The sequence below is a fragment of the Haliotis rubra genome, unplaced genomic scaffold, assembly GCF_003918875.1.
Source record: "Haliotis rubra isolate DU_JTF1 unplaced genomic scaffold, ASM391887v1 Scf519, whole genome shotgun sequence".
Taxonomy (NCBI): Eukaryota; Metazoa; Mollusca; class Gastropoda; order Lepetellida; family Haliotidae; genus Haliotis; species Haliotis rubra.
Genome location: NW_025767212.1, coordinates 246,327 through 274,058, shown reverse-complemented (window position 1 = coordinate 274,058; position 27,732 = coordinate 246,327). Strand labels below are relative to the sequence as shown.

General features: G+C 40.2%; 1 protein-coding gene across 1 annotated transcript in view; it reads right to left on the bottom strand.

Annotated features, from left to right (window-relative positions):
* LOC124292463 (centrosomal protein of 164 kDa-like) overlaps positions 1-20,262 on the bottom strand; it is a 54,195-nt gene extending 33,933 nt beyond the window's left edge. The window contains 10 exon segments of the mRNA XM_046729552.1: positions 386-469; positions 1,371-1,454; positions 2,812-2,874; positions 5,609-5,713; positions 9,783-9,938; positions 13,066-13,136; positions 16,848-16,978; positions 18,129-18,240; positions 18,707-18,790; positions 20,085-20,262. Coding sequence (XP_046585508.1) covers positions 386-469; positions 1,371-1,454; positions 2,812-2,874; positions 5,609-5,713; positions 9,783-9,938; positions 13,066-13,136; positions 16,848-16,978; positions 18,129-18,240; positions 18,707-18,782 — 882 coding nt within the window. The 5' untranslated portion in view covers positions 18,783-18,790; positions 20,085-20,262.
* Positions 20,263-27,732: the final 7,470 nt, after the last annotated feature.

Below are 27,732 nucleotides of genomic sequence, written 5' to 3'. Positions count from 1 at the left end.
ATACTGGACAGATCTCATGTACAGTTATTGACATACAGTTACACTTCAATGGTCATGATGAACAGTTCAAAAATTAAAATTCAGGATAAAAATTTTCACAAATCTGTGCACTCCATAGTACTGAATCTGAAGCAGCTTAACTCATCAAAAATGCATCAGGAAAGTTACTTTAAACGAAGTTAGAGTTAAGAATAACAACATCCAGAATAATAAATTGACAAATAATGATAGCATGGAGTAGTGTTACATAGCCTAAATCTTCAAGAAGAAGTGCCCAGATTCTTAAAGGAAATTTGGAGGAAGTATTATGTCCCTTGGGTTGTCACCCCCACTGCCTGACACAAGCCCTGCCTTCCAATGATGTACTATATCATACATGTCTCACCTTCTCTAGCGACTTCCTCATTACGGGGTCCATCGTCTCGATGTCCATCAGCTGCTCACTCAGCTTGCTGTTGATGAAGAAGTCCTGGAAGGCAGGAAGCAGAACACTTGAGTAGGAGTAAGTGTACCATGTTTATGCCACAGACAGCAGTTATATATCATGATGTACTATAATCAGCTCTGGGCCAGACATGCACAGGCAGAGGTTGGATCACACACAGTCAGCCTGCCCATACACTGTGAGTGCCTGAACCCCATCTGTACTGTCCCTTATTGCAAGCATGGCTTTCTCGTGATCTACATGATAAATTAACACCCATGTAAACTCAAGTGTGAGAAACTTGGGGTATCCAACCATAATAAATTCATCACAAGATGTTCATCTGCACCTGCCCACTACCACACATCCTGCTTCATACTATTATATTGTGTCAAAGTACCTACGGCTGAGGAAAATCACTATGATTCAAACTTCAATACTTCTGAATAAATGTCTGACAATTGATTCACTGTAACCTAATGTTTTGTATTTATGTCATGTTGACTCCATGTTCAAACACATGAGAACTACAAACATACACACACAGGGGTTCGAATACCGGTTTGTCCTGAACATGTTTCTAGTTAGTCAGCCCCATACCCATGCTCATGGGTTTCGCTATAGTGGTCAAATTCTGAGGTCTGTTACACTCCAGGCTCTCTTCCCACATTCACCAGACCAAGTATCATGTAACCTGAGTACTTTTTAAAGCAGTGTTAAAAACTAAATCACTCAATTACTGACATACATGGAGAAGAGCTGTATCTAGACTATTGTTGATATCTGGATTTATCAAAGGTGATGTTGTTTTTTTAGGGATATGTAAAGAAACTCATGATATTGGTAATTCTGAAACATATATGAACCATACACAACTGATGACAGCAATGCAGAAAAAAATCAGAGCAGTTGTGTACAACGAGTAGCGGCAGCAAAAGCTACTTACAACATCCTTCTGGTAGTCATCACTGTCACTGTCCGTCTCTATCTTGATGGGAGCTCGATCCTGCACACTCCCCGGATCAGATTCCTGTAAAACACAAGACTGACTGACTGAGTTTAGTTTTACGCCGCTTTTAGCAATATTCCAGCAATATCACGGCGGGGGACACCAGAAATGGGCTTAACACATTGTGCCCATGTGGGAAATCGAACCCAGGTCTTCGGCGTGACGAGCCAACGCTTTAACCACTAGGCTACCCCACCGCCCTAAAGCACAAGAAAAATAGAACTGTTTAAATAAGCTTCAAATGAACATGCCAATTTTTGACATTTGATATGATGATGAAAGTTTTAAATGTACACAATGACATTTTACAAATGTACAGATACATCATACAGTAAGCATGATAAAACGTTTCATTCCTGTTGAAAGAAAGCATACTCAGTAACTGAGTTGTCATTCTGCATGTGCAACAGTTTTAATGAACATGGGGGGCAGTGTGGTAGCCTACTGGTTACAGTGTTCACTCGTCACACCGAAGGCCCAGGTTCGATTCCCCACATGGGTACAATGTGTGATATTGCTGGAATATTGCTAAAAGTGGCGTAAAACTAAATTGACTTTAATGAACATGATCATGGAACATCTTTTTGTTTCTTTTCTATATTCTTAATAACGTTCAGTTCAGATATCATTAGCTTCATCAAGCATGTGACCATGGTGATGCTACAATGTCCCTTTTACTACAAAGAAATGTACCCTGGTCAATCAGACTACAGACAGTGTAGATACCCTTAAGCATTTTGGATCTAGCCAGCATATATTATTATTTATGTAGTACACTAAATGAGAATGAGCCCATCAGTGTAAGCGATACCACAGCTTCTAAATGTCAAGATATATAATAGACAGCCTCAGCAAATCAACCTTATCAACATTTCATCCAGAGGACTAGTGTAAACCTTATTTTACAAGTATTTTCAAATTGGTAGCTATTCCTGCTTAAACATGACATGAGTGTTTACTAAGTTCACATTTTCTGTCAGCTTTATTCAGTTCCAATTCATACAAAGATTGAAGCACTGACAACTGGGTCAGAGTGAGTGAGTTTATTTTTATGCCGCTTTTAGCAATTTTCCAGCAATAACACTGTGGGGGACACCACAAATGGGCTTCACACATAGTACCCATGTGGGGAATCGAACCCGGGTCTTCAGTGTGACGAGCACACGCTTTAACCACAGAGCTATCCCACTGCCCCAACTGGGTCAGAAATACAGACCTGAAAGGTTACTAATCATTGAGGACGACCATCATTGGAGTTTTACATGTCCTCAGCACAATTTAATTGTTTCGAGCCCGCAGACCAGTGTGAAGACTGTACTGATTAAGTTTGAGTGGTCAAGTAGAAACCAAACCAACATGGCCTTGTGAGCCAACTTACTTCATAGCCAAGTGCACCAATATCCTGTGTGTCATCCAGGAGCCTCCTTGTAGGCTTGTCCTCCTGAAAACAGGAAGGAGTCAGTGAGTATGACGATCATAATGAGTGACACAAACATGACCAGTCTGGATGTGTAGGTCAACAGGACAATGATTTCTGGTTTATTCAACGCCGCACTCAGCAATATTCCAGCTATATGACGGTGGTTTGTAAAAATTCAAGTTTGGACCAGACAATCCAGGGATCAACAGCATGAGCATTGTTCTACGCAATTGGGATACGATGACATGTGTCAAGTAGTCAGCGAGCCTGACCACCCAATCCCGTTAGTCGCCTCTTACAAGAAGCATGGGTCGCTGAAGACCTATTCTAACCCCGATCTTCAAGGGTAACAGGACAATGAACTGCTTTATCTTAATCAGCATGTTTAAATATGAACATACTGTAATTGGGATAGCTGACAAAGTCATTTCTGATTGCAGAACATAGCAGTTGTCTTTGTCAGGCATTACCACAATACCTATGGTGGTAGGAAAATAATGGACAAGGGAGACAAGTCTTCCAAGCTGAAAATCAGTTAGAAATGCATAGAAGTAAAGAACTGCAACAACATTCAAAGCCTGCTTTTGCCAAATATCTTGAATTTGACTTTCAGGTACAAATGTTCTAGACACAACCAAATGAGGATTCCAATGCTGCCATTGCATACGCAATGAACTGCCTCATCATCATACTCTTTGGAACAGAGATTGAAAACATCACAATGACAACACCTGCTTCATTGCCGTACTCTCTGAAGCTGATGGTCAAACTATCACTATGGCAACACCTACCTCATCATCATACTCTGTGGAGTAGATGGGGATGCTCATGCTACTGGTCATACTATCACTATGGCAACACCTACCTCATCATCATACTCTGTGGAGTAGATGGGGATGCTCATGCTACTGGTCATACCATCACTATGACAACACCTACCTCATCATCATACTCTGTGGAGTAGATGGGGATGCTCATGCTACTGGTCATACCATCACTATGGCAACACCTACCTCATCGTCATACTCTGTGGAGTAGATGGGGATGCTCATGCTACTGGTCATACCATCACTATGGCAACACCTACCTCATCGTCATACTCTGTGGAGTAGATGGGGATGCTCATGCTACTGGTCATACCATCACTATGGCAACACCTACCTCATCATCGCCATACTCATACTCTGTGGAGTAGATGGGGATGGCAACACCTACCTCATCGGCCATACCTGTGGAGTAGATGGGGATGCTCATGCTACTGGTCATACCCATCACTCAACACCTACCCTCATCGTCATACTCTGTGGACTCATACTACTGGTCATCACCTACCCCATCGTGTGGAGTAGATGGGGATGCTCATGCTACTGGTCATACCATCACTATGGCAACACCTACCTCATCGTCATACTCTGTGGAGTAGATGGGGATGCTCATGCTACTGGTCATACCATCACTATGACAACACCTACCTCATCGTCATACTCTGTGGAGTAGATGGGGATGCTCATGCTACTGGTCATACCATCACTATGAGTAGATGGGGAACACCTACCTCATCAACACCTGGTCACCCTCATACTCTGTGGAGTAGATGGGGATGCTCATGCTACTGGTCATACCATCACTATGGCAACACCTACCTCATCGTCATACTCTGTGGAGTAGATGGGGATGCTCATGCTACTGGTCATACCATCACTATGGCAACACCTACCTCATCGTCATACTCTGTGGAGTAGATGGGGATGCTCATGCTACTGGTCATACCATCACTATGACAACACCTACCTCATCGTCATACTCTGTGGAGTAGATGGGGATGCTCATGCTACTGGTCATACCATCACTATGACAACACCTACCTCATCGTCATACTCTGTGGAGTAGATGGGGATGCTCATGCTACTGGTCATACCATCACTATGGCAACACCTACCTCATCGTCATACTCTGTGGAGTAGATGGGGATGCTCATGCTACTGGTCATACCATCACTATGGCAACACCTACCTCATCGTCATACTCTGTGGAGTAGATGGGGATGCTCATGCTACTGGTCATACCTATCACTATGGCAACACCCTACCTCATCGTCATACTCTGTGGAGTAGATGGGGATGCTCATGCTACTGGTCATACCATCACTATGGCAACACCTACCTCATCGTCATACTCTGTGGAGTAGATGGGGATGCTCATGCTACTGGTCATACCATCACTATGGCAACACCTACCTCATCGCCATACTCTGTGGAGTAGATGGGGATGCTCATGCTACTGGTCATACCATCACTATGGCAACACCTACCTCATCGTCATACTCTGTGGAGTAGATGGGGATGCTCATGCTACTGGTCATACCATCACTATGGGAACACCTACCTCATCGCCATACTCTGTGGAGTAGATGGGGATGCTCATGCTACTGGTCATACCATCACTATGGCAACACCTACCTCATCGTCATACTCTGTGGAGTAGATGGGGATGCTCATGCTACTGGTCATACCATCACTATGGCAACACCTACCTCATCGTCATACTCTGTGGAGTAGATGGGGATGCTCATGCTACTGGTCATACCATCACTATGGTAACACCTACCTCATCGTCATACTCTGTGGAGTAGATGGGGATGCTCATGCTACTGGTCATACCATCACTATGGTAACACCTACCTCATCGTCATACTCTGTGGAGTAGATGGGGATGCTCATGCTACTGGTCATACCATCACTATGACAACACCTACCTCATCGTCATACTCTGTGGAGTAGATGGGGATGCTCATGCTACTGGTCATGTTCATCTTGCTGGACTTCAGGGAGCCGGTTGTAGTGTTCATACTGGACCGTATCTGTTGAATCACAGCATGTCACAGTAAACAATCACAGACAGAGCATCAAGATGTCTACAGCAGAACAAACAATACGGACATGCTGGGAAAGACTACATTTAGTCCCACTCCATTTTTAATAGGAACATTTTTAATCCTTCAAGGGCATATTTAAACAGAATGACATTTCTGATTGTCCCCATCACAAGTTGTGAAGCATACAAAGAAATATGAACATGGAGAGGCACTTGACCTTATTCATTCTAAGGAGTCGAAAACGGATCAAAGTATGACTGAAGTATTTGCAAAAATGCAAAAATATATATTTCATTTAGAGACAGATACCTCTTAAGCAGTTTCAAATGATATCCTTTTTGGGTGATAAGTTCAACATAATTTGAATGTAAGTTTCTCTTTTAATGCTTGTGATGCTCCAATGTTGACAAGTTATGGTCTATTAAACATGGCATTGATTAAGATTTGTTACACTGCTGTGCAGAATGATGATTGTTTTATTATATAATGATACATTTCATAAACTTTAACCACCATACCATTAAAACTGTCGTTCCTTGTCTACAAAAGGCAATGATAACATTGTCTGTACTATTATAATTCACCAATGGATCAAGCAGTGTAAATTAAATATACCGAGTAGCTTTATCTTCTAATTATAGCACAACATGGTGTGATACTCAATTCTGATTGGCTAACACGTTCAGTTTTTAAATTACATTTAGGGGTCTTAAATCAACGATAAAGGACCGCAAAATTGAAAACAGAGTAGCTTTATCTTCTAATTTGCAACAATATCTACATTCTACATTAAACAAGCAAGTGTGTTTGTTTTGATCTACAGTCAGAAAATATCTGCTATATCATGTCAGAACATCACATACAGGTTACCATGGTTACTGAAATGTTACTAACATTAGTGCATGAAGTACTGGACATAAGGCCACAGTACCACTTGACCACATCACAAACCATAACACAGGTCAATATGATGTAACTACACAAATACACAACAGCAATAATGTAAAATACACAAGAGTACATTAATGTGATAAAAGTAGCAGTCCAATAGTAATCTCTACTTAGACTGATTGTACAACCCAAAGTTACCAAATGCAATTCCAGGACGTTGATTTTCCACCTATTATTGTGATTACCATAGTTACTTTGTTGTATACTGCTCAAATGAACAGTAAATCTGCGACAGTTCAGGTAAAGTACAGTCATCCCTTGCCATAACGCGGGTCTTGGGGTCCATGGATGACCCCACGCGTTATTAGACACCAACGTTATAGTAACGATTACATAACGCGGAACAAAGGCCAAGTAAACTCGTATTTTCCATGGACTGCTATTTCGTGTATTGTGCCCAGTCAAAACTATATCGTATTGTTGGAGGTGTTGTTCCTGTCATGCTACCTGTTATTCAACTAAGCCGGAAATAGCCATCAGCTGTGCACAGATCGATGTTTTGGTCCAATGTACCGGTGATTCAGTTAAAAACGATCAGAAAATATAACATCAAAGAATTTCTATTCCATTATCAGAATAATTTATATGTCAAGCAGTTATTCTAACAGAGATCTTATATATTGCTATCATATAAGTATAATGCATGTTTTCTACGAACATATTTAACATAATAATTAGCATTGCTAAGCACGTTCGGTTACCTGGCTGGATACATTTTACGTAGGAGACAGTTTGACAAGTCACCGCTGACTTTCCGCGCTACGTGCCACTTTTATTGTAAAAACAAAATGTTGGCAATTAATTGTCAAATATGACTTCAATGAGTCAATAATGTGGGTCTTGGGGTCAATGGATGACAAGGCTGTAATCTGTTCATGATTACTGAGAAAAATGTGAAATTGGTGCTATCGCGGTAGGCGCGAAAAACGGACCCTCACGAATGTGGTAAGTGGACGTTGTATGGCATGAGGTAATGCCATTTCACTCACGGTTTCTCCGTTGTTATTGTAAACAGTTTTAATGAATGAAAATGGGATTGAATTTAATCAAATAAAATTTGTTTTCTGACATCATACATTCTCGGATGGCGGTGTTTACCCGCGCAATTACGCGGTGTGTTGCATCACAGCAAACATTGTAAGTACTAGGCTGATGGCGTGTCTTTATGATGAAGATATTACGATGTTTCGCTGTTCATCTATTATTATTGAAAAAAACCTGCATGTTTTAAGCATGTGAAAAACCATGGATATGTACGATAAACACTGTTAATTGCAATCCGCACTGAATTTCACTAGTTTACAACGTGATTAACCAGAGCTCAACAGTGGATTTGTTGATGTGCTATTTTTGATGACGTGAATATGTGTGATCACTGGGCAACGTCTTTATGGGAGCCACAGATTACCCCGCGGTTTAACCGAATCTGCGGTATCGTGAAGAGTGTTATTGCGAGGGATGACTGTAATCAGAATGATTCTGACTATCTGTGTATTGTTATATGTTTTTATCGTTTTTATTATAAGTAAGAGAAGAAGCCAGAAATGCAGATAATTACTGTTGTCGTTCTGCGTGATTTTGCGTCAGTCATGGCGTCACGCTACACGGAAACTTTGACAATTTCTTATGAATTATATGATCATTGCATTGTAGCTACTTATAATTTCCTATGGCTATGATACTATTTCCATGCATATTCCAAAGGTATTGAGTCATTGCAAGCAATGAATAGACGGATGAATGTTGGAAAATTTCAGAAAATGCTACGCAGTGTAAAATTGGAATTTGTCTTTGTTTACATTTCAAACAGGCGCAGTCTTTCAAGCACAGCGTTCGTTTTCACACCCATTATGTTTCGTCTCATTTTATCTAGACAGTTGGTATTGGTGACAAAGACCATTTGTAATTTGATTATAAAATGTATGGGGAAATCAGTGCTGCATTTTTCGAATCTGAATATGAAATATACGTGATGTAAATGACGTCTCAATACCGACCTTCGCGAAACGTGATTTTGTAAACATTATCCAATATGGCGGAAAGCACTCCACGGCATTCGTGTAAGTGTATTTTCGAAAACATCCCAACCGATTCAATATTCATTGGCAAAGCTTCAGAATTATCATTAGCGATTTCATGTAAAACTGAAATCAGTGATCATGAATATGTTATTTTTGAAATTCAATACTCCCAGTAATTATCTGATTTTCACATTTCAAAACATACAGCAAATAACGCTGTGAATCGCGATTTCGTACTGTGTCAAAAATGGCAACAATTTCGATGAAGCCTATTTTGAAAGGTCATTTTCAGCACTTGAGGTTTGTCTAAAATAATAGTGGATAGTATCAAGAAACAGGAAATTTCTCGCAGAATTCGACACTGTGAAGTGTATTTGTGTGCGTGGGATATTTTTATTTTTATTGGACTTCAAATTGAGGGTTGAAGGGGAAGGACATATATGTCCATGTGGCACCCAGGGGGTTAACAAGAGTTAGAAAAGTGGTCAAAGTGTCGCGGTGACCTTGAAGATAAGGTCAAGGTCACCCAAATCCCCCAATGCAGGCAGTCACCAAATTTGAAGACATTGGGTACTACAGTTCATGAGATATAGCGTTAACAAGAATCGGGACGTACGTTATGGACATACGCCACTAAATACATAGTCCCCCGTTCTGCGTTGCGGCAGGGGACAATAAGCAGGACATAACCCCCGAAATCCTAAAACAGCATCATACTTGGAATTACTCTATGCCATAATCCCCACTGGGGTCTTATACTGCAGGTCGAATGCAAGGGATACTCGGGACCTACTTTGTCTTGGAATCCAATCCTCATCCCACCCCCGAGTTCTTATTCAACAAAGATGAAATGCAGGGTACCTACTTCACCCTGAAATCCAACAGTGTTTTGGGGGTTTTTTTCAGAAAACCTAAGATAATGCAGACCTACTCTACCCTGGAAAACTTTTCCATGAGATAAAGAGGACCTTACACACGTGTTGTTTACAACAAATTTCAGATATAGGAAGCCTACTCAATCCTAGAACCACTGTGGGGTGGGGACCAGCATTATAACACAATCTCTGTGTGTGAAGACCTACCGGCTGACTAGCTCCTGCAGATCCCCGGAGAGGTGCCAGCTGTGATGACCCTGCTGTCCCCTGACCCTCGGAGGACTTTAGAGGACCCAGCTGATTCCTGCCCTGGTGGACAGAAGGTGTGCCCCTACTTGGCTCAGCTTTCAGGGGACCAAGTTGCTGAAATCGTAACAGTATGATTTCACCATTTTACTACAGAAAGTTATACTGTGAAATTAAATCTGCCACAGTTTGTTCTCCTGAACATCAGTTGAAGTGGTGATCTTAACAAGAACAAATTATATATAGTTCAATTTATATTAAAGATCACATATACTCTAGGGGGGTACAAATACATAAATCACTAATTGGCATCGTTATAAATGAAACCCTGTCATTAAAACTACTCATTTCCATCTTTAATTAACTTAAGTCAACCTTTTTGACAACAGTGCACAATTCTCACCAGCGAACAAACTTTCCACCAATCAGAGCGGCGCGTCTCTGTGACGTCATATGAGGAATAGATATGAGGGCTGATGCAGAATTCATGTACATTTCAGGGGGTAAATTATCTTGTTTACAGGTTTGTATAAACCTGAAATCGTGACAACTGTTGTGAAAAATGAAAGCTATATGTTCTCACAATCTACTGTCATTTAATTTTGTCTCCTGCTTTGCCTAGTTTCCGAGTTACAACTTGTTTTCATAGACGATTCTGTAAAAATTGCTTGGTGTCGCTAGGCCTTATTTGTTCAAGCCAGACGCTAGAGATAGCAAAAACGATGATCAGCCTCGTTCATCACGGTTACGGTTAATTCCTTCTACTTAAACAGTGTGACATTAAGAAGGGTGGATGCCCATCAGATGCAGTTATTTGAAAATATCCCTGGTAGTTCTTGTCTGATTGTAATAAAGTATCAAAGCAGTGTGGGCTTTTTCAGGTTTTCTAATGCCTGGATGGTATAATGACTGATCCAAATTAATCCCATTTCTGTGGGTTTTACCTCGATATTTAATCATGTCATGTAAAAATATGACGTCTATTACGTATGATATTAAAAATTGACATTTGATTTATTTGAATCCGTAAACTAAACAACCCTACTTTGCCATTGCTAGAAGAATTGGAAATTTACTTAGGTAAATAGGTACATACAGTTTTAGCACACAGCAAATGCTTATATGTATTTCTTATGCAACAATGAAGTTCTGTTTGTATTCTCAAAACAGTGTCGGCCCATAAGTTTTCACATGCAATACAGCAATTAATACTCCCTTGTTGTAACCCATGTTAGGTGGTATAAACCTACACATGTTATTTGTCATCATTCACTTGATGGTCAGTTAATGAATTTATAACAGGTATGATTAGTGGTAACACTACTTAGATTACCCGGCAAAGGTTCCCATCTGGCATTTCTTAATTGTGTCTGGAGTAAATACTCAACATTATAAACATCGATCAAAGGATTAACCGATAACACTGGGGGTGTCACGATACACCAATCTCACGATACGATACGTATCACGATTTTTAGGTCAGGATACCATACGTATCGCGATACATAATTATCGTGCCTTTTCATAGCATTACCTTACCGGCAACGTACGCGCTCGCTGATTGGTCCATCAAAATAGTCTAGCCAATCACAAAAGCTGTTAATTTCCAACTTATTTTTTAGGTAAAGCTAGCTAAATCTATTTATCGGAGCGGCCTGGTATAATTTTACTATCAAGACTTTGACGGAGATGGATATAGCATAAAAATTTGAATCGATAAAGTTTTAAAATAGGAATTGATACACGCAAGCATGTATCGCGTATCGTATCGTCAGTAAAAAATGTATCGATGCATCGAAACATTCGCGTATCGCGACACCCCTAGATAACACGCTGATTGATTAATTAATCTTACACAGCGGATTTGTCAAAAGGTAGTGTTTATGTATGTAGATTACTAATCTATACTGAATACACTCTGTCGTGTCTGTGTCTGCGAAAAAACAACGTCCTTCTTTCAAAGGATTAACTGCCAATACATTTGATTGATTGCTCATTATTGGCTAACTAAGAAAGGCGGACATTATGCAATTAGTTGCCAGGTGTGCTATCTTGGACTATAATGAGACTATACACCAATGTGAAATACCTGAAACGATATGTCACTTTTTCGTATATTAGACTGTTAAAAGACACATCACTTGGAGCAGCTGCAGATGAATGGCATATCACTCGTATTTGTGGATATTGATGGATACACTCCTCGAACAAGGTAATAGCCTGACATTGTTCCTATAACTTTAATCTGTTTTAATTTAATATTTGCATTTTGTTTTTATTCATTTGTCGTAGCATTGAACAGAATCATTGTTTTCGCCGTGAAGTATAATGAGACAAACAACATTACACTACGGCGCAAGTGCGAATTATGATTCACATTGGCAAACTATAAAATGTCTCGATATCACAGTCCTGTTATAAATTCACTATAAGTATCAGCAGATCGTCTGCTTTTTATTTAGTTTCAAAATGCATACAAGTATGATAATAAACTAATCAGGATTATAAGACCAAATATAAAGATGTACATTAACTAGTTTCTACATACTGGTGAGTGGACGTTAACCATGTGAATGCTCAAGAAATTCATCGCACAGTATTGTCACTTCGACCCCCACCTTGCTTCCGTGGAAGAAATCGTTATGTTATAAGTTGTTTCATGCAAAATCCTTTTGGTCATGATTCAAATACATATTTAACTACGAGTAGGAAGTAGTTTTGATTTTCTTACTTGATGAAAACAAACTATAATCTCATTAATTCTAACAGACTTTAGCCCGTGACTTTATGATTTTCAAAAATGGTGGCGCCCTATCCGCCAGTCTGAGGGTAAATGCTATTTAGGTTTGTTTTCACCGAGTTACAAAATCAAAACTAATTTCTACTAGTAGTAAAATATGTATTTGATTTGATGGCCAATAGGATTTTGCATGATACAGCTTATAACATAACAATTTCTCTCGTTATGTTACAAGTNGGAAGCGAGATGGGTGTCAACATAATACTACTTACAGTATTATTGTTACTTCGACCACAACCTCGCTTCCGATGAAGAAATCGTTATGTTACAAGTTGTGTCATGGAAAATCTTTATGGTCATCAATCATATACATATTTTACTAAAACTAGTACGTAGTATTGATTCTTTAACTTCCGCGAAGCGATCTGAATACAATTCATTGTATGTCCTTTGCTTTCTGCAGTTATATCTGGACAATGATCATTTATAAGCAGAAGAAAGTACCTTGACTCCGGGTTTTTCCTTTTTCTTTTTGAAGTCCTCTTTTGCAGGTTTCCCTTTTTTCTTCTGAGGACCTGTTACCATGGCAATCAGAAAAACAGTAACCATGGATTCACAGCACATTGTCTCAAAGTCAGTAATGACAAGAATATCATACAGGTTCTCCAGTCAAAATGATAATGTTATTTTGGTTAACAGAACACAGAGATGTATTTATCTGTTGTTTGATGTAGTGTTGGGAATCGGAAACCAAATCCACTATCGATTATCGGAGGATTATAATCGAAATATATATATTTTTAATGAAAACACCAATATGAAGGGTTTCGCACCAGGTTTTTTCTAATAAATGTTTCTTATAACTAATACTGTCATGATATGAAATGCATGCATGCAAGAAAGACACTGGAATTGTAATTAAACAATATGTAATTTTTTGATTAAAATTGATATTTTATACTTATCCTGACTCATGCTCTGTTGCTTCTCTCCTTCTTGTGAATGATAGTGGAACACTTGAATCCCCTTTTGAAGCTCCCATAAAAAAAGCGGACATAAAATCACTCACCCCACGAGTAGCCTCCCTTTGCCCTTTGGCACCCTTATTGGTCACCTGACCAGCCAAGCTTGTCCCTCTCTCCGTATATATGAGCCCGACACCCAGATTACTGGGACATCCAGAGTGTCCAGAGGGGAGGTTGGGAGGGATGACCTCATGAGTCAGGATAAGCATAAAATATCAATTTTAATTTAAAAAATTACATATTTTTCCTCATCCTGACTCATGCTCTTTTGCTTGTAGAATCCGACGGAACCGGTGGTGGGTCAGGCCACTTCTGGATTCATCGGTTGTAGATTTATGTCCTGCATACCCCCCGTGGGAACTTATGATGGCACTTGTGCTGATCCTTTTTTCTTCCAGCTTCCTCTGATGAGTCTGGGGGGACCACAACTTGTCAGATTTCTCTGGAACTCTTCTCCTGACATTATGTGTGGATTTATGCAACTCCATGTCTTGATGCTCGCATCAAGTGGAGAAGCGACCCTTCTTCATGTACGAGTAACTCCTTTACAAGTACAGGGTCTATCACTCATGCTGGTCTGTCCTAGACGTGCGCATGGACTCTAAAGCTCTAGCTCTTCAGAGCGCATGGGGAGCATTGGCTTTTACAAGTCACGTGATAAAAGGGTGAGATTCATCTCAGTGCCTTTGAGGAACCGTCAATTGTTTTGCTACAGCAAGAGGCCCAAACTGGTGATTGCCGGAGACGTTCTCGGTAGCAATGTCTCTGAGGTAGTGGTTGGCAAACACCGTCTCCGATCTCCAAAAGCAGCCCTCCATTATTGTCGAGATGGAGTAGTTTCCATGCAGAGCGAGTGTCAATGCCAGCGCTCTGACTTCATGAGGGTTGGAGGCTTGTGGAGGCTCAAGTCCTGCTGCTTTGTAGGCTATTAGGGTGACGGCTCTCATCCATATCGATATCATCGTACGTGAGACCTCTGTAGGCGTCTCCATAGATAGAGGGATGAAAAGGTGCTTGAATTTTCGTCTCCCCATCTAGGACCTTTGTAGGTAGACTTTCAATGCTCTGACTGGGCATAAGGATAGGTCCTGAGTATCCTGTGGCCCAAGGACTGTCGAGAGTGCTGGGATGTGGAACTGTCTGTCTGGTTGACCGGGCAGTTGTTCTTTGCTATGAAGTCCCATCTCAATCCCAGATGTACGATGTTGCGATGTGCATCAAATCGTGTTTGTTCAAAGTCCAGAGCATGTATTTCCGACATCTGAGCTGCTGTGGCCCAGGCGATCAGGAAAAGAGTTTTGTGTGTTAAAAACTCATAGGATGTCCTTTCTAGTGGTTCGTAAGCGTCACTGGTGAGATGCTGCAAGACTACGTTGAGATCCCAAACAGGCGCTTTAAATTTCCTTTGGTTGGTCTTCCAACTTAAGGGCGTAGTAGAGCCAGTATCTCTGGTACTTTGGTCAGCTTAACACCCGTCTTCATGGTGATAACCGTGCTGAGGGCCGCTAGGTATGTAGAGAGTGTTGAACCTTTTAACCGCCTCGTTTGTCTTAGATGATAAGGTATTCTGCCACTTGAGGATGTGTTGCTTTCATCGGGAAACCACACCCTCGCTGGCCAGTAGAGCGCGACCAACAAGCGTTTAGTCCTTCCCAGGAGATGCTTAGAGCATCTGTTGCCCATGCTTGTGGATCCGGAACCGGAGAGACGAATGTTGGTAGTTGTTTGTTGAACTTTGTAGCAAACAGGTCTATCAGCGGAGATCCTATCCTCTGTATGATGCATTTGAAGGCTTCTGGATGTAACATCCATTCCGTCGGGGATGGTTGTGTTGGACGAGATAGGGTGTCTGCTATCACATTCTTGGCTTCGGGAATGTGGCATGCTTTTATGTCGATGTTCAGGTTGTCTATTATGCTGAACAGATGAAAGCTGAGGTCTAGAAGATTTCTTGACCTTGTTGATCCTTGTTTGTTGATGTAGACGCCACTGTGGAGTTGTCCGTATGGATCATCAGTTGTGAGTTCCTTAGTATGCTGGACCAGTGTAGTAAGGCGTTTATTACTTCTTTCATCTCGAGCATGTTGATGTGCAGACTCTGCTCCTGACTTGACCATTTCCCTGCTGCCACTTCGTTGTCGAGGTGGGCTCCCCATCCTTGAAGTGATGCATCTACGTAGAGATGAGTGTTGCACTCCGGCTCTGATAAGTAGGTTCCTCCACAAACATTCGACTTCCGAGTCCACCATAGAAGATATGGTTTCAGTCCGTCCGGTAGTCCGAAGGAGTCCAGACTGTCTAGATGAGCGTTCATGAACACTTGTAGTGGGCGCAGTTGTAGTTTTCCTCTGTGTGTCATGTCTTGTGCTGACGTGAGAAGACCAAGTAGGCTCTGCCAACTTCGTAGTGGTAACGGAGAGTAGTGCTTGAGATACCATGGCTTGTATCTAGACCCAACGATCCTCTGAGACGACCATGCGATTCTGTGGTGAGATGAACATCTCCCCAGAAATCTGCTCATATCCTACGTTGTAGGTAAGTAGACAGTGGAACCCTTGCCATGTCCGTAATGGAAGCGGAGCAATGTCCGGTTCAGGAATCATGACTTGAAGTTTATTACTTCAATCTTCCGATAATATGTCAAGTAGACTTGTCCCCAGATTTTCAGGGCTGGAAATAACTTTAAAATTGCTAGTGTACTCCGGTACAGTGGCACAAGTAAAATCACTTGCCCTGATAATTTTTCCACTATACTGGACGATTGTCTTGTTGATTTTTTAAATAAACAACATAATTAACATTGGAAAGTCAACTGGACACCGGTACAGTGTGATAAACAAATATGCTTGCCCGACAGAAAAAAACACTGGACTCGGGCATCGGGCAATGGTTTATTTCCACCCCTGATTTTATGTCCGCTTTTTTAAAGGGAGCTTCAAAAGGGGATTCAAGTGTTCCACTATCATTCGCAAGAAGAAGGAGACAAGCAAAAGAGCATGAGTCAGGATAAGGAAAAATAAAAGTAATTAAAATTTTACAATGTGCATAGCTTTACGCTGTTGAGGGCATGTTTGTTCGTGAATATTCGTCAAATTTAATCGCTAGTTTACTTCATTCAAGTGTGTTAAACTAAAACAACAAATTCCAATTAATCGAAAATATGTTTTTTTTTACAATCAATAATCATTTTTAATCCTTCTTTCAATCGATTTTCGATCATCGGAACACGACTAGTTGGATGGTAAGTTATGTTGTGACTACCTGACTTATTGAGAGCATGTTTGCGTCTCTCCTCCACGACCATGGCTCTGTAGAACTCATCACAAGGATGATCCCAGATACTCTCCCCAGTGGCAAAGTTAAAGTAGTAGATGTTCTTCTCAGGGTCTTGACTGCAAGAAATAGTTATAAGATTATTAAGATCTTCAAATCATGATCATGAGTGAGTTAGTGAGTTTAGTTTTACGCCGCACTCAGCAATATTCCAGCTATATGGCAGCTGTCTGTAAATAATCGAGTCTGGACCAGACAATCCAGTTATCAACAGCATGAGCATCGAACCGATGACATGTGTCAACCAAGTCAGCGAGCCTGACCACCCGATCCCGTTAGTCGCCTCTTACGACAAGCATGGGCTACTGAAGGCCAATATTCTAACCCGGACCTTCACAGGTGATCACGATCATGATAATATGATCACTTGACCAGCATACTAGTGAAATGGGGTGAAAATGGGGTTAAACGCCGTACTAAGAATATTTCACTCATATGACGAAGTGGATGTGTGTATGTGTGGCTGTTTGTACTAGCCCAGACTTATGCTGGTGTTAATAGTGCCAGCTCACTGAGAAGTGAGATACCATGCCGCAGTTAAGCATGTATACCCCACTCAGACACATTATACTGACTCCGAGCCGACCAGTCCTTGTTGTACCCATTAATGCCGAGGGCCAGGCAGGGACCAACAAGTACCATATTTTAACATCTTTTGGTATGACGCAGCTGGGGATCGAACCCGCGACCTTCCGCTCTCAGGGGGATGCTCTAACCACTACACCATGGGGGCGGTCATACCAGTGTTATCCATATCGTAATACACATCACGTGAATGAGACACAAGCAGTGATGCTGCTGACAGAGGTAATCACCATCTGTTACTCAGCTATGTACTTGTACTAGTCATTCTCAGCAACCAGTGGGATCATCACCCCGTTGCTAGTTCAACAAGCACTGGGTAAATAGTTTTGAGTCATTCTTATCAACAAACCCAGAAAATTGTTAAGTTGTCTAAACAATACTTATTAGCAGTTAGCTGTGCATCTAAATTGCTAACAAGCCAATATGAATTAGATGTGAGCTCTATATTTTACTAGTTAACAAGCCAGCACAATTAACAATAACATATTACTATTAGATGTGGGCTGTATATTTTACAAGTTAACAAGCCAGCACAATATGAATTAGAGGTGAGCTGTATATTTTACATGTTAACAAGCCAGCATAATGTGAATTAGACATGAGATTCAGCTGAAGTAAACTTACCATGGTTTCCAGTTCTCTGGCAGCGGTGCATTGATTCCTTCTTTGCCAATCCACATGAGGTGTGGCTCTACATTTGGGTCAAGTCCAATAATCTGTGCATATTCATATATCTCTGGAATTAGAAAGCACACAGTTATTTTAGGTCTTCCAAAGCCAAGATAACTGACATTAAATACATGTACATGACATATATGTGGACATCCAGGTGACTTTTTTTAAAACTGTTGTTGTGGTAATTATGTTAAGTAGTAATAAAAATACAAAATATAGTTATGATTTAATGAAAACAGTTTCAAATTTACATGTATTTACTTAATCATTTTAATGCAATTAAGAGACAACTTGACATTTACTTTAGAGACTAAGTGAGTGAGTGAGTTTGGTTTTACGCCGCTTTTAGCAATATTCCAGCAATATCACGGCGGGGGACACCAGAAATGGGCTTAACACATTGTACCCATGTGGGGAATCGAACCCGGGTCTTCGGCGTGACGAGCGAACGCCTTAACCACTAGGCTACCCCACCGCCCCTTTAGAGACTAAGAGATCAAGTTTCTTTCTTAATGTCTATGACTGACCAGGTTCAGTGGGTTCATAGTTCTCATCGTAGTCTTCCTCCAGGATCACCTGGTTGTTTATCATCATTCCAGACATCTTGGTAGCTGCAATACAGATATATGTCACATGGAATATATTAGACAAATTTCTTTGTTTAAGGTCACACTCAACAATACTCCAGCTAATGATGAAAATAATCACATCCAGAAGAAACTCTTCAGTGATTGACAACATGGGAATCATTCAACAAGTCAGCCAAACTGACCATAAACCTCCATAGGTGTCTCTTATGAGCATGCGTTGCTGAGGACCAACTATAAACCAGTGCATATTTTAGACATGAGGACTGACAACCAAACAACTAAAAGATGACCTCAAGAATGTGAAGGGGCATTATGCTGTGAAAGACGAATGACATTGTATTCATTGTATTCATTTTATGTCAGTCCAATTCTTAAAGTAGAAACAAGTTCATTTCAGGCAATACCCTACAGTTAACAACTTCATTCTGTTCAAAGATGTAATACTCATTACTTATGTTTGTACAAAAGTACTTGGATGGAAGTCCTTGTTCTCAATAAACATAATAAAACTGCTGAAAATTATATTTTCTCTTAAGTGTGAATTCAATAATCTAACCTTGGTGATGGCAATTCATAATACATATTCCATAATCTGTTCCTACTATCTGTCATGCCAAGAACAATGATGACAAAAAAGTAATGTAACACCATATAGATACATGTCATCTGGGCCTAGCATCACATGCCAGAGTTGCTAATTCTCGGATGTTGCCTCCTACATTTCCATACATTTAATCTCATCATAAAAGTCGGCCTATGTCTGCAACAAAGTTGAAGGGCATCTGAATTCAACAAAATAAAATTTAAATCATCTGAATTCAATAAAATAAGGGATCCAGCATCTTGCAAGTAGCTCACTACAGGCCCATTTATTAAACTTGATTCTATTCATGCCTCAGTGTCTGTTTTCCTGGAACCCTGTTTACCCATCTACACATGCATGTATTTGCCCTTCATGGGTTAGAAATTAGATTATCTCATCACTACAGCAATTCTGAAGTTGAGTCCCTGAATTCTGTCTCTATGTTTATGTTTTCAAGATCAAATGAACAGACACTTGTGGAGAAGTATAATTAAATAGTTAGAATACCCGCTCAACAACCTGATAGATCTCGTTTTTAAATTCCTTAGCAATGTTGAACATTTTACCTGGAATTTAATATAACTTAAGTGTATATATGTGCAAGACACAAGCGCTATATCATTATATGTACAGTTAAAACAATACTCTGTACGTATATTTTACAAAAACAACAAGTGTCAAACTTGAATGACAACATTCTGAGAGGTGTTTGGACATGTCTCCACAACATACCTTTGCAAGTTCCACTGAATCCTACTTACTTCCAAATGGAATGTTTGTAAAAACAATTGTTTTAAAACAGGTCTTTCGGACCTTGTCGACTCGAAGAATGCTAATTCTTCATAATCGGCTATAACACAACTTTTTAAATCGTTTCATGGTGACTGTCAACAAACAGCCGCCATTTTCTTTCAAGCTGTGCCTAACGGGAGGGACCGGTCATTGTGCAGGCAGGGTTTAGGGATCGGTTATTTAAAATGCGGTAATATTTAGTAATCTGCAGTATTTCGCAGTAAAACATAACCAACAACTGGAATATTGGGCCAGTTCGTACCCAAACAGATCATAATAATAAGAAGAATATCTAGAATTAATATGAGGTACCGTCTCGTATATTTTTCAGGAATATGGCTTGAATCTAAATTCACAATACTTTAGATGTAAAACTTTAACATACAATAAATATTTGACAGAGAAACAGTTTTTCAGTTACACTTAGTAGACTGACCTACTTAATTTTTTAAAGTCTCAAATTTATTAATTAATATCATTTTTGGTAGTAGTTGTGGTTCAGATTTTACGAGCGCTGTTCCGAATTTCGATTCGTATATGTATATTAATGTCATTTGTAGGCCATGCATGGGATGAGTATATAAATTGGGTTTCTTTTTAAATGTATAGACTAAGACATTGTTATTGAAATATAACTTTGCTGATAAAAGAGAAGAAAATATATTTTATTTTCTGGTTGTCATTTTCACAAAAGTCACGGAGTGAAATACAACTGAAGCGCCCGTTCAATCTTCAACATCTGTCAGGCAGTATGCACGATGCAAATAATATATTTTCCTTGTCAGACGGCCAACACATTTCGAGGACTAGCCATGCATCGACGGCCATGTTCATGCTATCAACCACTGCTCTTTGTGATAAATACTCGATTATTTACAGACTGACGGCCGCAGAGCTACAGATAACATTTTGGGTCAATGGGTTATGTACTCGCTAGTGTTCATCTCAATTGGGTATCCTAATTTTCCTTTGAGTAACCAAATAAATTCTATTCACCTCACTCAAACTCAATTGGGTAGTTTGCCATTTTCCATTAATTTTAAAAATATAATAAAGTTTAAATGCTAGTGTTTGTTATTTACATTTGATCTGTAATATGAGAAACGACAAGAAAGACTGCAGGTTGCCAAGTTCATATCTCGAAATAGAACCTCTCAATATAATTCAGTTATTTTATCTATCAACCGGCGCGCAAACAAAGATTTGACGTGTACGCATGTAAGATCACACTTATTGAGTATTTACAAAACGTCAAGCGTACTTGTACGCAATAGACATAAAAGGACTTGAGTTTTCACATAAATATTTGCGTAATTTACGCAGATACGCAGCTTATCTGTAACTCTGCTGACGTAATATTGGAAACTTCCAACCCTTGTGTAAAACAATATTCACTCACACTTTAATTCATTGTTAAGCTATAGGATTAGAAGGTGTGTGCTAGTCAGCTGTTGTAGAGACCAAGGGCATAATTTAATGTAACCGCTCATCGTGGATAAGAAGTGAGCTTCGCTTCAGCTAAATGTGGTTTCCTTTAACGATGTTATTACAGAATATGATAATTGTCCTCCAAATATCATGAAAAATACACAAAGAACTTAGTTACGCACCCACCTGACATATCCCATAATTGAATGAGCCCCGATCATAACCCTTTGGAGCATATCTGGGACATGATTGGTCGTCGTGTTCAACAGAGGGACCCTCCTGTACAGAACCTGGCCCAATTGGAAGCTGCTTTATACGAGGAATGGCGTAGACTGCCCCTTCAGAGGACCAGGAGGCTGACAGGGGGTATGAGGAGGAGGTGTGTGGCTGTCATACAGTCACATGGAGGTTACACTCGGTATTGACCTTGAATCGTGTAAGACACGCAAAATAACATTTGAATGTTCACATTCACCAATAAATTCAACATTCAGTATTTCAGGGCCATACTTGTACAGACATGGTTTTGTATAAAAATCAGTGGTTTTTTTATATGAGCAAGTATCATCTTAAAATCAACATGGATTCCAGTCATATTGTCATTTATTATGAGGCAAAGGATCATACGGGTCAGAAAAACTCATGTTTTTCCATCGTAGTCACCACGAGAAGTTTTATGTTCGTGTTAAAAGCTTATCATAGCAAAAGCACAGGGGTGCTTACTGGCAAACAAGGACTGACTGACAAAGTTTTACGCCGCTTTTAGCAATATTCCAGATAATTTGGACCGGCGCAGAGAACGCGTTTACGAGAAGTAGGCGGTGCACGGCAATAAGCAAACCCATTTGGTTTGTGAAAGGTAGAGCTGATGTAGGCTAGTGCACGTGCAGTACATGACGATGAAATTGATTCCGCGCGTAGCTGCATACGCCTTGCTCATAAGACTCTCACGTGGTTGGTGTAGCAAGTCGGAAAACCTGGGGCCCCTTCGCTCACAATGGCAAGGGCCAGTGGGCGGCACTCATACATGCTAATATACGGGTCAATTGTCAGGTCGGTGCTCAACTTATCCTTGTTTGCCAGTAAGTTCTTTCATATTCACAATGGTTACGTTGTACGATGATGTTTTCGTTGCCTCACATACATTTTTCAGGTGTCGCAGTGGACTGGTAGTGTGAGTAGAATCATGTCATTGGACGTCAGTGGAGGCCATAACACGTCTGGTGCATGCTGTGAAGAGACGATTGAAGAAAACTTGACATCAAAGCTTAGGTTTCACGAATCACACTAAGAATGGAATTCACAAATTACACACAAAATGGAAATTAAACAATCTTTGGCGTGAGGAGTAAGCGCTGTCACCGTCCATGCTGTACTATACCCCGAATCCCATGTATTAACAACAGAGCAGACGACACAGCGGTACATGCTGTTACATTCTGGCGTTTCTGGCATATACATAGCCTACAGTTCCCGCTACACTCATTTCATAAAATACACGTGTATTTTATGTAATGAGTGTAGCGTCAGAATTTTCTAAAAAATCCATTTCTTCACTGATTTCGTTCAAACTTGAAATACAAGTTACTTATAACATATAAAAACAATATTCAGTTGCAAAAATCTAGATTTTTATTTTTAAAAATTATTGTCCAAACAGTGATTCGAACCCCTGTGACCCCTTGTGTATTTTATGTAATGAGTGTAGCGGGAGAATTTTCTAAAAGTCCATTTCTTCACCGATTTCGTTCAAATTTGAAATAAAAGTTACTAATAACATATAAAAACAATATACGGTTTCAAAAATCTAGATTTTATTTTTAAAAATTATTGTCCGAACAGTGATTCGAACCCCTGTGGGTACATGTATGGTCACGACTCGTTTTGCTGCAGCATTGGTCGTTCGTTCGTTCGTGAGTTAGCTTAGTTTTAATGAAGATCAATTCAAATCCGGATCTTCACGGGTCTGGTCGTGACTGACTGGGACACTCCGCAAAAACACATAGCGGACCTTCCACGTTGTTGTTTGTATATGAATGAAATATGTCAATGATAAATGTAAGCTCTTTGAAATTCGAAGTGGTATATAGAGACTCGACAAGGCAAGCAGATATGGCATGTCCGAAAGTATATTGGTTATGATGAAAACCTAATCAACCTTAATAGTCACAACTGTAATATAATGAAAAACTGGAATGACTGGAAAATGTTTCAACGAACTGTAAATGCCAGAAACGACCGAGTGCTGATCGCACGATTTATCCTTAATGATTTGCCGTATCACAATCTAAAAAAAATTAAAAATTAACGTTGACCAAACGACTGACTGACTGACTGAGTATGGTTTTACGCCGCTTTTAGCAATATTCCAGCAACATCACGGCGGGGAACACCAGAAAAGGGCTTCACACATTGTACCCATGTGGGGATTCGAACCCGGGTCTTCGGCGTGACGAGCCAACGCTTTAACCACTAGGCTACTCCACCGCCCCGCTAACCAAACGAAGAAGGGGGACTATATTTATGCTACTAATTTTCGCCACAGTATTGTACAATACGTAATACTGAGGTAACAAACTAAGTGGTGGTTTGAGGAATTTAAATAAAACTTAATTGGACTGCGAACTAGCAAGAGTCTATACTCTTCCATTAAACCAGGTTAGGGTTCCTTTGCTTCATCAAATGTGTATATGGCATTGTCAGATCTCTCTCACCAGTTTAGCCTCAGCATCTCTCAAGTTTAATTGGTCGGTGATACCTCTTGAAAGAAAACAAGAGCGATACCATGACAATTCTGGGGACGTAATATAGTTCTCATCCCTTCTTTTTCACGATCCCTAAAAGGATTCACTATGGTTGTCCTGAAGTAGGCCTACTTTATTGTCTTTCCGTGTCATGGGTTTTGGGCACTATGAGACGTCATACCAAACTCATTTGCAAGTGTCTTGTTTCTCAAACCGGTCATTGCATTTGACATCTTTTTATTGTTTTACTTTAAGAGGTTGTATTTCTTTGTCAGAGACGTGGAATGCAGTGAATATTACAAGATCCTCTTTTGTAATTTAAATGTAAGAGGCCCGACTGGTTGCGTGCAGTTACGTGCTTCTTAATTTTGAAGTAAATAGAAGCGACGAAAGACTTTCCACACACATCAGATACCTAAAGCAGAGTCAATTGTAACAATTCCGAATATATACTCTTCAAAAATAGAAACTTGACATGATGTTTTGGAGTTTACTTACTGAGTGCATATAACTGATACAGACAGGACATCATTGATCAGTTACAGTAAAATCATCACTTTACAAATTTCTAAAACATGATTATCCAGAAAGTGTTTTGGTAAAACCACAGAGGGCTATTAAAGCCACTTGGTCAGAGTAAAATGTCAGTATCTGGTGTGACCACCATGAGCATCGATAACAGCTTGGCAGCGGTGACCCATAGAAGAAAGGAGATGCCGAATGTTGTCTTGAGGAATGTTTTGATACACTTGCTGAAGTACTGTGTGCAGGTCTTGTAGTGTCTGAGGTGGCGGATTACGCTGGCGCAAGCGTCGATCAAGAGTATCCCAAAGATGCTCAATGGGGGACAAATCCGGCGATCGAGAAGGCCAAGGTAACAGCTGAACATTGCTGGAGGAAGACCTGTCAAACACGTGCAACGTGAGGTCGAGCATTGTCATGCTCCAAAGATCAACCGTTGATGTTGGGAATGACGTGACGTTGAACTGGTCTTCTGGCAAAAAGTCTGGCTTTCCGTAGCGCACTGTCTGGTCGGAGATTCGGAGCAGTCCAGGGATTTGGATTGTTGTGGATGATGCGGCCGTGGTGTCTGAACGAAAATGTCTCAACCGAATGTAGCGATCTTGGGCGGCGGTAGTAACTCCACATCGACCTGACCTGGGTCTGTCATTAACACTCCCAGTATTTTTGTATCGGATCCATAGGTTTTAGATGGTTTGTCTGGACACGCTGAAGTGCCTTGCCACATCAGGCTGCGATGTCCGTCCTTGTAAACGGCGTTGAGCTTCAGTCAGTCATTTCATTTTCTTGTCGTCTATAGTGACTTAGAACAATACATGTGGAGTGCCATTGATGTGGCTTTTTAAAGCCAACAGTCATAGGCTTCAGCTCAAGGTGATACACAATTTCATGATACTCGTGCATTACATGTAGGGTGCGTTTTAGCGATTCACTCCAGACGTGAGTGTAACGTTACGTATTTACGGGTTTTTTTTCAAACGTTTTGTCGTCGGCGACCATTCCCCCACATGCTTGGATTCAGCATGGATTGGTTTGTGTCAAATATTTTCCTAAAATTCAAATTTGTCCTATGCTAAGTTTCTTTTTTTGAAGAGTATATCATGAGCATGTGTTTATCATCACCATCAAAATAGTGATGATACCAGGTGTTCGCGAAAAGTGGTGCGTATCCTGCCATCAAGTGGCACTCGCCATAGACATACGCAAGGGCTATCCAACTGTTAACTTGACAACAATCGGGAATGTTTGGTAAACTAAAAATAGGAAACTGCATCACACATAATGTTTGTCACTGAGGCCTCAAATTTTGAAATTTCTTAATAAACAGGGCACGATTGATCGTACTTCAAAAGCTGTGAAATGTTAGCACATTCATGGCCAGATCTGGCAGTGGTCTCACAATCCCAGTACCTCCAGATGTTTCCCCATTATTATCTGCACATGCGTCAAGAGCGTCTGAAGCAAGTTTGCACATGTGTGTACATATTACAGTCTATGAACAAAAGTGCCTTCCATTTGAGTCCTTTAGTTGTACTGCTACATTGATATAAGACCTTCTCAAAAACCGCAGACGTTTGGGGAAATTGCCAAGGAACACGAACACTACGCTGGTATGTATTTATTATTCAGAATAATGTCTGGCAAGTGGATGTTTTCTTCAAGTAGCTGTACTTGCTTTACGGTTATGGCTGTTGCAGCATGTCTACAAGGCTCTTGGGCGGCACTGGAGTTGGTTCCTGAACACCAAAATTTCATGAAGATTTTCAATATGCTGCAGGTTTGTCCTCTATCGTTTTGAAACATCAGCATTGTGACCTTCGAACAAGTTACAACTGCATCAATGATGTACCTAAGTGTTATCGGTTTCAAACGAAACATGATTTTGAAACAAAGCATTACTATTGGTAACTGATCCACACCTCAGATCTTAAACAGAGAGCAGAGGTCGACAACAAAATATTTTCATTTCAAGCAACCCTAACTACCTGGCAATTGAGCAAGCCGATGTAAATGGAGATACTTAAATTTTATTTCTAAATTTGACTGCTGCCTTGGAACGTATTTGATTAATCCACACGATTGAACACTTCTACGTATAAGGCCAAGGTCACACTGAAGGGCATTCTTTAAGTGCCTTTACCATTTGCATTCGAACGCCCTATTTGTACAAAAACATCTTAAGTATTACGCACATAGGTAATATTGTTCGAGTACCTAACTTTCAAACATCAGAAATAGGTCAAGGTGACCTAAATTAAAGAAGTTTCATTTTTGAAACAACGTGGTTCTTGGATATATCTTAGGGATATCATTTGAGGATATCATTTATAGACATGGGATATCAGCTTGGAACATCAGTGAGCGATTATGGTCTTACGCAGCTTTTAGCATTATTCCAGTAATATCACGGCGGGGGACACCAGAAATGGGCTTCACACATTGTACCTATGTGGGCAATCGAACCATTGGGATACCCCACCGCCCCGCTTGGCACATAGACATGTTAAAGTTCAACTTCCAAAGAATATTATAAGCTAGGTGTTTCTCTTTTCAGCTGTCATCATATAGGGTTTATTTACTTACCATAGGGATAAACCTACGACTTTCGGTTTCCGTTTCAAAGATAAGTACTGCATTGTGTTTGCAAAATCAGGATGAGATTCAAGCACTGAGGGTAGCCAGTGGCAGTTTTGAGACATTCAGGTAACGTCAGGTATAGGGCTTCTTGTGTTTTCACAGGTAATGCAAACCTTTCCAGCTGCTTAATAAACCTATTTAAACTATAAAAATATTATAGCTTTGTCTAAACATCAAAAAGCCTTTGTGCTCTTGTTTATCACCCTTTTTACATTTTGATTCTCCCCCAAGAGTAAAAGCTATTTACCAGCAATAGT